Raw genomic sequence first — 11,852 nt, 5'->3', positions numbered from 1 at the left:
ATTAAAATTTCTTGTATCAATCATAAATCTTAAGGTTAAAAACAAGAATTTTCATAATCTCTTGAACATTATTAAAATTTCTTGTATCAGTCATAAATCTTAAGTTTAAAAATCTTAAGTTTAAAAACAAGAATTCAAATTAAGGTTTCCCATGAAATTGAAGGAAATATAAAACCTATCTTAAAACAGACTACAAATTCAACTTGATCCACCCATCACATATGCTCACGTAAACGAATTACAACAAATTTGGCTTTTAACCAAAAATTTCGGGGAATGTGTACAATGATCTAGAACTTTGGCTGACATTCCCATTTTCTCTACCCAGTGAGCGCTTTGGGATTGGATGGTTAACTCCATCGACCCATGGCTTCTTCCTCTGCCATTGCAAAATCTTCTCCTTCTGCCATTGTAATATCTTCTCCTTCTGCCATTGCATTCAAACCCTTCCAGAAATTCTCTAACAAAACGCTTGCCTCTCATAAATTATCTACAAAATCATCCAAAACCAGTCTAAGCCTACCGGTTAAGAGTAAGCTGCAATCGGATGGCAGCTTTTCAGTCCAAAGCGGCCCTGGTTCGAGTCCCTCCCAAACTATAGATTTCAAATTATTCTTCTCCGCAGGCAGCTCTGCTTTGCTCAAATGCCATCGAGGTGTCGAAAAGCTCTTAACTTCCATAACAGATGCTGATCATTTATTTGTGTGGTGTACAAGCTTAGCGGTAATGTTTTCTGTTGTAACGTGTAATGTGGATAGCGCCAATGCTTTTGTGGTTACTTCTCCTCGAAAACTACAGACTGATGAACTCGCCACTGTGAGACTCTTCCAGGATAATACTCCTTCCGTTGTTTACATTACCAATCTCGCCGTCAGGTAATATTTATATTTTTGTGCTGATTTCCCTGTTAATTGGAAATTACTTTTTGATTTCTATTCGTAAATGGAGTACAAGTAGAGGAGTGATGCCATTTCTGGGAAGACACTTTCTGAGTTAGTTTACATCAATGTTTGTAAACATACTCTGATTTATACCAGTATGAGGTAGAAATTAAAATTAATGGACACCTCACTTGAGAAATTTAGCAAATAATAAAAAATAAGTTCATTACTGAAATTTTTTACTGAATTGTTGAGGGCTAGTTTCAGCACACTGTTAAATGAGGGTCAATTTCTCAGGTTGTAATTTTTTTTTTTTTGCTTTGTAAGTTGTGTTTTTTATTGAGCGATTAACTGTTGAAGCCACAAACGGGGGTGTCATTCCCATACATTGAAATATTCAGGCAACTAACCAACCCAACCAACAGGACAATATGTGGGGTTTGAACTGGATACCTATGAACAAACATCCAATATTCATACCATTACACCAAAGATCAACTCAACCAAAACCACAATATCTACTTTGGGACTTGTAAGGATCAACTTAATACCTATTACCAAACATTCAATAAACATACCATTACACCATGCGCCCATGCGCCATGCACTACTTTGTAAGTTTTGTTACAGAAATGATTCCTGATGATTTGTTGTGAATTTATTCTTGGGAGTCTGTAAAATTTTGGCATTATTGACTTTTTGTTGCTTATTTTTTTAGAGTTTGTTCCAATGCTCTTTAAAGAACTGAAATTTCAGTAAATTATTTTAATACCCTTTATGATTACTTTTAACAGTTACCATTTTTGATTATTCTGTTGAATTCTGTAGTGCTTATTTCACCAGAGTGTGAAATCCAGGGCAAGTTGCTGCCTGTTCTGATACTTAAAAGTCTTGGCTGATGAACATTTTTCAATTCATTCCTCTTTCCTATCCAGAATATAGAGATACTTGGATATTCAGTCTTATGAGAGATGTCCTCTTTGAGAGAAGACTTGGATGATCAGAGAAATTTGCAAACGGACATGGTATATGATAAGTCTGGTTGCTTTCGATTTGTTCTAGAAACAAGATTCAAAGCAACCTTTCTCAAGGATAATACTCAATTCAGCTTAGGAGGGTTTAGTAGTTTTTGAAACAGACCTACCTATGTAGATTTTAGTCTTTCTACCTATCATAGGATGGGAGTTCCCTTGTAACTGTTTCTCAGCTGATGTAAGGCCACCCTGCAAAGGGAAAGTACCTAAAAAAAGTGTTTAGGATGGAGCCATAACAACAGGGAGTTCAAAGCGGCTGTTGCTTCTTGCTCACTAAAAATCGATACTTGGTTGCAAGAGAGAGTTTTATAGGATCAACTTCACTAAACCATGTTAGGCTGTAATTTAGCAAAGGTTTATTACATCATTTCACTTCTACCAGTCTATGTGCAGTGGAATTCTTTCTGTTTGAACTAGATGTATGGATCCATCAATTGTTCTACTACTGTTAACTTCTAAATTATGACAAAATTTTCTCAAAAATGTTGTGCTGTTATGTTGGGAGTGGCCATTTAGTTTCTAATACTTAAAGTGCACTGATATATTATGTTCATCCATTGTTACAGGCAGGATGCTTTCACACTGGATGTTTTGGAAGTTCCTCAGGGTTCGGGATCAGGTTTTATATGGGATCAAAAGGGGCATATTGTTACTAATTATCATGTTATCAGAGGTGCCTCTGATCTCAGGTTGGTTATGTGTATTGTTCATGAACTGGTTGTAGATCATATATGAAATTAGTGTTGACTAATGATGTGTTGATCCAGAACATAAGGGTAGTTACCTGTGTAAATATGAATCCATGACAACTTTTTATTTTTCTAGATGGTATGTATTTTAGGATAATATCCTGGAGAACATTAAGTAGTCTTAAAGATGAGTCATGACAGCATGTTCTGTTGGACTACAACGACTAAAATACAAAATTTGCATCTGAGAAAGGAATATTTGTGAAGTCAGCTCCCCTAGCTGTTGAGTCCATTGAGTTTAATCACTTAACAAGAATTTATAAATTATAGTACACAATTAGAATAAAGCTAGTGCAATATGCTTGCGTTCTTCGTGTGAAGTAGATAAAGATAATTTGTAATACAAGTACTTTTGAAATACAATTAGATATCAGAAGAGGGAAATCATTTTTTAAACCAAGTCCCCTAGCTGATTGAGCAATTAATTTTAATTTTTTGGGGAGCTCTAAATGTCATTTATATACTTTTGTTTCTGAAAATGATTAAACTGCATTTGAATATTGAACCGATCTAGTTCAATGGTCCCACCTTCTGCACTTGAAATAGATGAGGGCAAGCACTTACACTTATTCAAGCACTATGACACTGCAATGATTAAAGCTAGTATTATGTTTGAGTTAGATGCACCTTCACACCTTTAGAGAAAGCTATATGATCAACCAAATCTCTCATGAAGTCTCTTTCCCAATGATTCTACTTGGTTAGCATGTATCCTATTGTTACATGGGCGTGTTGGTGAAGGGATACACAGATTATTGGTACATAGTACATCGTGAGGGAACTAGAACTCAGGTAAAGGGGGATAGGGTTGTGTATATTAATTCCACACAAAGAATTAAAATTGCCAAATTCTATATAATTGTAAAATAAGAAGCTTTTTCACCTAAAGCTACCTTGGGGTGAAATGTAAGAGCTACATCCAGAAATTGAGATTTAGAGTCAATGCAAGTTACAATATCTAGGAACTACCAATAAACCTAAAGTGAAAGTTAGAAGAAAGGAGAAGATGGTGCATCTCTCTGCAGCATCACAAGGGTGAAATTTCCAGGTAGGAGAGTACCCAAATCATTCCCAATTTCTCTCCTGATGAAGACAACACATAGCAACCATTGTTGATACAAAGACTAAATTATATTAAATAAAAGGAAAATTGAATTTTTTTTCAATATTGGCTTGAACATTAACCGATTACTTGGGTAATAATGAGTTGAGTAGATATCACCTTGAGAGAGCATGTAGCTTAGAAATCACACAGAATTACTTAGTAGGAATTTTCAGTATTTAAGATTTAAACAGTTTGTTTAGGACAAGGACTTCAGAAAGTAAACTGTACTTAATAAGCCAAATAGTCAGTATGGTGATGAATATGATACATGTCTTCACACCCAATTGATTGTAGAAAATTACTGAAAATGAACATTGAACCAAAATTGCATTTGAGGTTAGAATCTTAGAGATTCAGGGTGGGTTGATGTTGAACACATTTAAAAATTTGTGCTTCCCTCAGGGTTGGGAAGCCAGGTGCAGAGCTAGTATTTGCAGAAACTTGAGCTTACATTGCCAGCTTTTCCCCTTGAGGGAACCTGTAAGGTATGACTGTCCTGGACTGGTATTTGTAGAATGAAGACTTCCATTCGCCACCTCTGACAGTGGTTTTAAAAGATCTGAGTGTTGGGGCACATGCTGTTTGGCACTGGATTCCTGATTGTTTTTTAACATAACCTTGCAAATATTCTCTTTTCTCTCTCAGTTGTCAAGTTTTGCTCAATAGTTTCAGTCCTGCTTTGAAGATTTTAGCAATTCTGCCTCAAATCATTGACACATTCTGTGTGGTTCTTGAGACATTCCTGCGTAACATCTTGGCACTCTTTCTGTTGCTGGATGTAAGTTACAAGTAGAGCAATACATTTTTCAAATAAAGCAATATCAAGCCTCTTTTCTCAAATTCGCTGCCCATGTCCTGGATGCTGTCTTTCATTTTAAACAATGCACGATGTAAGTTGGAGCTGCCTTCACTCACAAATCTTTTTGCTTTGGACTTGATCAGTTTCATCATCTTGAGTCTGATTGCTATTGGGAGGAAGAGGAGAGTGTACTAAGAACTAGCAATAGCCCAATTAGCATTTTGAAGAGAGTGATATTCCCTCCTGTAGTCCAGCCCAAGTTAACCTGACTGTGAATGGATATGTACTCCACAATGGAAGTCACATGTTCAAATCCAGAGGGTGGTTAGTGCTGTACACCTCAAGTTAATATATATTAAATGGGAAAAGAAAATGCTTGCATAAGGGATCTTTCCTACACCAAATCAATTTTCCACTTGGTGGTGACCCAGAAAACTACCTATACATTTTAAGTTTTATCTTTATGCACTTAAGGAATTTGACATGAAAATTGTGGATATTCAAGGAGTGAATCTGAGCAGGATTTTGCAGATTGGATTGGCTTTCCTACACTACATTGTACCAATTCAGAATTATAAAAAATTATGCTGGCAGAGAAAAAGGGGAATGTGTTGATCGGCAAAGTTTACACTTTCTGTCAATGCAGAATAAAATATTGAATGTATCCTATCATCTCTTGTATAAGGAGATCCTGTATGCCTCCTAACTGTCCAAACAGAAGAACCTCAAGGTTCCCATCGTCAGGTCATGACTATGCCTAGGATAACTCAGTGTCGATGTGATTTGCTGGTAATCATGAGGGGACTTATGCATCTGACAAGATGGCTTGCATCTGGTATGGCAATCTGGTGATGCTTTACTTCTCAAATTGGGTGAAATAAATAGCAAAGGGACAAGGTTTAGAAAACCTAGGGACGATGATATCGATGGTTGATGCCGCAGATAGATAGATTTCCAATAAACTAGTTCCTGCTCAGCTAGAGATAAACTCACAACTCCACAGGAATAGTGCAAGCTCCAAAGGGGAATAAAAGATTTTCAGACCATGAACGTTCATTTGGATACCCGATTCTGGCGCAATCAAAACAAACATTCACAATTGAACTAAGAGCAGTAATAGGCTCAGACTAACCATCCACAGGGACTTACAATCAACAAGCCTCTAATGGTATGAACCTAAAATCAAATCAAATACCCTCACACTTAACCATTAAGACATTGAACTTCAACTAACTTGATGAAAAGAAACCACGCAATCAGGTTAGGGCAAATAGCAAAACACCATGCTTCAATGCTTTATTCATTTGTTCTAACTGCTATTACAACAATTCCTGTCCAACAATTCCTATTCTATTCTACTTCGACTTCTAAGTACAGCTACTTCTAACTTGCTAGCTTTTAAAATTCTAACTGTCTAACCCTTTACGATGAGAGAGGCACTGGCCGTTTATAGATTTTACATTTTGAATTAGTGGCCAGGATTCAATTCATCCAATGGCCCTGATCTGCCTTCTAGAAACCTTGACAGCTTTTGGTTAATGGCCTCAACAACTTCCAACCACCTTTTCAGCTACCTTCAACTGTTTTCAATTAACCCCACTAGAAGACAAAAATTCATGGGGCCCGAGGCACAAAAAGGTAAACTTGGCAGTAGGGGAAATAACTAACTTTTGGCTCCCTTTTGTATTGCATTAAACTGGGCCCCAAAGTAAATATCTTATAATAGGTTATTTGCTATTATAATAAATTCATTTTTCTGTCATCTCTAGCTGTTCTTTTTCTATTTCTGCATACTCTTGTAGCATTCTGGGCGTCTTGTCATTGTTTTCCAGAGTTTTGGAAATAGCACTAATTGGACCTGCTGAACACTACTCTGTGACTCTTCCTTCAACCTTAAGCCCTGGCTTTCATCTTGTTGCGTCGTTGTTGGTGGTAGTGGTCTCCTATCCTCGTACTTTGTATTTGGCACTGCTCTATGATCACACCTTCAATCCTACACGTTGCATCTTCATTCTCTAGCTTGATCACGATCATATCTTCAATCTGTGCGCTGGACTTCATCCTCTAGCTTGATCACGATCATATCTTCAATTTGTGTGCTATACTTCATCCGCCCTTTGGATCCATGGGTGGTCCTTATCTCTTTGGTCCTTCCATCCCTCGGGTTCCCTTGGTAACCACCTTACCCTGCATGGACAAACAAATTCGAGGATCAACCTTATTTTCATCTAGTCATTCATTCATTATTATCACATTCATTGGAGACTTGCTCTCCGCAGCATTTAGCCTTTTATTGAACATCATCATGCCCTATGGACTAGGGCCTGGAAAGTCATCTTTGCTTCGGTATTTGGAAGAGTTTTGGAAGTAAAGGGCTTAGTTTGACTTGGAGTGTCATCACCACATAGAGTATCTCCCTTGAAACTTGGACTTAAGACTGCTGCAAACAGAAGATTTTCTGATTCAAACTCTTAAGTTAGGAGAGGGCTGCGAATTTAGTATGGTGAAACTTACTTTGGAATAAAGCACATTCTGATTTTCAGTGAAAATACCAAGTCTGCAGCAGGGATGGTGAAATTCAGCTTCCTCTTCGGTACTAGGACACCCCTTAGGAATAAGTCCTAATCCCCCTTTGTGTGTTACCACTGAACCTGGAGCATTTGTGCAAAGTTTGGTCTGAACTTAGGCAAAAGGAAACCCATTAGGATTAAGGGCTAATGTAGTTTTAGTGAAAATGCCGAGTTTTTGCAGTGAAAAGATGAAATTCAGAGCTAAGTTCAGAGGTTGGAAGGCCAGAGGAATTTAGGCTTAATCCTCTTTTCATTGCAAATACTGAACTTAGTAAAGATTAGATGAACTTCGGCCTTAGGAATGCCAAAAGGATTAAGGTTTAATTCAACATTTTATGCAAATACCGAGTTTGTGGCTGAAAAATTCTAACTTAGGTCTGAATCTCAGTAAGAGAAAGGCCTTAAGGATGAAACCCCTATCCCTTTGTGACTGCAAAATCAGAATCAGGTCTAAATCTTGGTGTTAGGAAGGACATTTAGAATAGGAGATAAGTCTGATTTTTTTCTTGCTGACATCAAACTTCAAAGGCAAGGTCAGAACTTCAGCTAAAACCTAGGGGTTTGGAAAAGGTTTGGGAAAAGAACTTAACCCAGAACTTTATGCAAAAGCCGAACTTTGCAGAGATTAGATGAACTTGGCCTAAAGTTCGGCATTTGGAACACTTCTAGGAATAAGACATAATCTGACTTTTGAGATTAAAAAACACTGAATTTTGAGTTGCCTTTGTTCCGATCCGGCTTGGGACTGCCATGGCTTGGGCTCAAAACCTATTGAATAATTTCAGCACATGGAATGTCTTAGCAACAATGCTTATTCCTTTTCCAAAGCCAACCACTGAACTTTGCAGAGTGGAGGGCACAGTCTTTTCTGCCTGATAAGAATCAGTCCTCGAGCAATTTTAGAGTGGGATCCTACCTCACTTGTTTAAGCTGAGTTTGTCATGAGTCTTATTGTTTTCATTATATGGCAATCTTTAGACTTTACCCTTTCAATAATCTTTATGCTCTTTTTCAACACTTCTCCCTGGGCCAAATCAGAGTTTTTTATCACAGTCAAGAGTCTTTCATTATTGGCTTGAACTTGAATTCTTGATTCCGTCTTCATGCCCTCATATTCCTTTGCATATGGCCAATTTTGGGGATTGATTCTTACCCCTGCTTTTGGATTTGGGGAGGTGTGGCATTGGGTTCCTCTACTTGGAGTGCCTATGGAACTTGGACTTGAGATTCTACTTAGATTGGGTGTGGTATCTCCCTTGAGATTGGGTTTAGAGCATAGGAAATTTTATGAAATAGAGTGTTCATAGTGTTCCATTTCCATGTTACAATTGGCTTGGTATGCTCCTTTTATAATACCAAATTAGGGTTCCTAGTTCCTACTATAAATTGCTTGCTTCATTTAGCCAAGGATGTTGTCAGATATCTCATAAATCTCTCCAAGACTAGGAGAGTCTATGTGAACATACCTAATCACATGCACAATGGATGAGATGAAAGAGAAAATGCATTTGCAAACAAAAAACTGAAAAAAAGAATAAAACTTAAATCTTAAATCTTGTAGTGCATTTTGGATATTCTTAAATATTGCCCTAAAATCACAAGTTCAATTAAAATAAGAAGTATAGTTCATAAAAATACAAACTTACCAATTAACAATGTCCTTTCCAACATAAACTTTGGTTTAATCCTTGCATTAACGTTTGTCAACATTTGAAATGTAATTCATAAGGCCAATTATTTCCATAAGGGCCAAGGATCCAATAATATATAAATGCATATATAATCAATTGTACTAATAATAAAAAAGTATACTATAATCAAATCATACAATAGCTATTGAATCTTTAAAAAAAACAAATAAGTATTTAAGTTGAATAACATCACTCATTGGGGTCTAATCTACATTTCATTTCCAAGAATCAACCATAGTAGGAATTGGAGAGAAAAGCTTGATTGGGTGCCCAGAACCATTTGCCGCAGCTAAGCCCAAGGGTATAATATAACAACCCTTGGCCCACAAGTGGCAGGAACCCTTGTCCATCCAACATGGGGTGGTCTACTTAGAGGGGGAATCCGTATTTGCTCTCTCAAGCGTGTCTCCTCACTAACCCATACACAATTGCTTCTATTCTTTAGTTTCACTTCCCACAACCAACCATCATAGGGATTGGAGAGGATAACACAAAAGGGTGTCCGGAACTATTCATTGCAACTAAGCCCAAGGGCATGATCTCCCTGGCCCACAAGTGGCAGGAACCCCTAAAGTATGTGCCAAACTCCTCAATTCTTACAATTACATTCAAATTTCACATAAAATTGGCCAGTGGCCCAATACCTCTAATCATCCCTAAAGTATGTGCCAAACCCCTCATCAGTCAAATTTTTGGACTCCTTGAGGTCAATCTCCTCCAAATCAATATCAAATTAACCTATCTATTTGGCATCATCATCAACTTGTGTTGGCTCCTCTGGCCCTACATCTCATGGGGCTGCTAGATTGTTCTTGTATGCAAGCATGTTGTGGTCAATGAAACACAAGGTGCCATGTACAACTACAAGTTTCTCTATCCTCTTAGAGTTAAGGTTGTTTCTATTAATACAGTGGATGAAGTTATAAGTAGACCAATTCCTTTAGTAGTAGAAGAAGTGTCATGTGCCCCCCACTCCCCTTTATAAAATTAAAAGAATTAATAATGTTGGGCACAATCACTTTATTTTCAAATGGGTTACCAAAATATGAATCTTAGGTCCTATGTGATGCTTAATAAGTGTTTTTATTATTTTAACCCTTTATTCAATGTATTTCAGAAAGGGCCTTTGGATGTAATTTCGAAGTATTTAAAGTACTGTTGTGCGAATCGCACACCCATCCCCGTCTTGGACAGGGACCCCCAGTTTGTGCCTTTCTGTCCTGATCCTGAAATTTGGCTAACTCTGAAAACTGAGGAAACCTCCAAAAACTAGAATTTGCAATATAACTCCTGGAGGGCCGAAACCACTCTCAAACATCCTGAAAGTATATATGGAATATAACTTAAAGTATAAGTGACATTTCCATATGTTCACTTATACTTAAATGTTATATTCCATATGCTCAATTTCGGACCCAGAAGCCAAAAGTTGGAAAAGTTAAAAGTTGCCAAACGACCCTCAAGGTCCGAAATTCACTTTAAACATCATTTTCGGACCCTAGGGCCGAAAATTCTAAATATAACAAAATCGCAAAAAGTGTTTCCAGGTCCGAAAATCACTTAAGCACCAATTTCGGACCCTAGGGCCGAAATTCGAAGTTTCTTCTAAATTTCCAAACGCGTTTTTAGGCCCGAAAAGTGAAAACGCGATTTTACAAAAGCGCCTCCAGGTCCGAAATCACTTAAGTCTCATTTTCGGACCCTTGGAAGAAAATAAAAGAAAACGCGAAGTTTTAAAATGGACGCTTCAGGTCCGAAAGTCCTTAAAACCCCATTTTCGGACCCCTGCGTTTAAAGTGAATCGTGAAATGTTTAAAACACGCCCCAGGTCCGAAGTTTAAAACGCAAAAACGCCTCCACCCCCCGAAATCACTTAAAACCTTATTTTCGGACCTCAGGTCCGAGGTTTTTGAACAGGGCGAAAAGTTTTAAAAAACGGACGCTTCAGGTCCGAAAACCCGAAATACCCATTTTCGGACCCCTGGGTTTAAAAACGCGAAATAAAAAAGGACGCACTAGGTCCGAAAACTGACGATAGCGCTTCAAGCCCCGAAAATCGTTTAAAGTGTCCATTTTCGGACCATGGGGCGAAATCGAAAAAAAGGTATAAAGGTGCGAAATCCTACAAAGCTCCTCTAGATCCGAAGTTTGCCTTGGACACCCATTTTCGGACCCCAGCCCCGAAATTTTAAAACTCAGAAATTTGTAAAACGCCTGTAAGCTCCGAAATTTGCAAAAGGATGGCAAGGTCCGAAATTCGCCTTAAGTCTTCAAAATCGGACCCATGAGCCAAAAGTGAAAGGTTTTGAAAACTTGCAAAAAACGTTCAATGCTCCGAGTTTGCAAAATCTTACAAAGGATCCGAAGTTGTCTTTAATTTGCAGAAGTGTTCAAGGTCCGAAAATTACCCTTCAGTTTGCATAAACTCCCCATGTTCCGAAAATATCTCCAGTTCAAAATGTCTAAATTCTCCAAAATTCACCAGAAAAGCATGAGTGTTATGATTTTAAAATTTGCAGAAGTTCTCCAAATCTCCGAATCGCGCCATAAGAAGATTTCAAAACGTCCAGGACTCGAAAGGTAAAAACGCGTAGAAGTAAATCGCCCGAACACCATCAAGACCAAGGATCAGATTTCACAATCGAAGAGAAGGAGAAGCATTTTCAAGATACATCTCGCAAAGAGCTTCTCAAGCCAGACGTTGTAATTGAATTAATGTTTGTTAAAATTAAATTATTTAATTTTTTCAAATTAATTTAATTAAGTGAAATTGGTTGATCGCAGGACGTCATCGAAGAACCAGGAGAAAGACTTGAAACGCAAATCGAGGAAGGGTCGCAATTCAAGGCCAGGTGCTAAAGATTGAAAAAGAAAGATGCAGGAGCGCAAGAGCAACCGAGCATTGGGAACCGTGCCATTGAACATAGATGAAGTCCATCGGCGAAATTGAAGGCAAAAAAGCAAAAGAACACTCAGTCTATGCATTCTCGAGAAAAGGAGACACAGATGGATTTAATTCAAGG

General features: G+C 37.8%; 1 protein-coding gene across 2 annotated transcripts in view; it reads left to right on the top strand.

Moving 5' to 3' along the window:
• Positions 1–218: 218 nt before the first annotated feature.
• Positions 219–11,852, top strand: part of LOC131064329 (protease Do-like 1, chloroplastic) — a 165,182-nt gene continuing 153,548 nt past the window's right edge. The window contains exons 1-3 of one of the 2 annotated variants that reach the window (XM_057998438.2): positions 219–723; positions 832–875; positions 2,482–2,604. In XM_057998438.2, the coding sequence (XP_057854421.2) occupies positions 367–723; positions 832–875; positions 2,482–2,604 (524 nt within the window). In that variant the 5' untranslated portion in view covers positions 219–366. Of the gene's footprint in view, positions 876–2,481; positions 2,605–11,852 lie in introns of both variants that reach the window. The other variant, XM_057998437.2, reaches the window with a different exon arrangement.

This window comes from Cryptomeria japonica, chromosome 3 (assembly GCF_030272615.1).
Source record: "Cryptomeria japonica chromosome 3, Sugi_1.0, whole genome shotgun sequence".
Taxonomy (NCBI): domain Eukaryota; kingdom Viridiplantae; phylum Streptophyta; class Pinopsida; order Cupressales; family Cupressaceae; genus Cryptomeria; species Cryptomeria japonica.
Note: the sequence above shows the minus strand (reverse complement) of the source record. Positions and strands in the feature narration are given on the sequence as shown.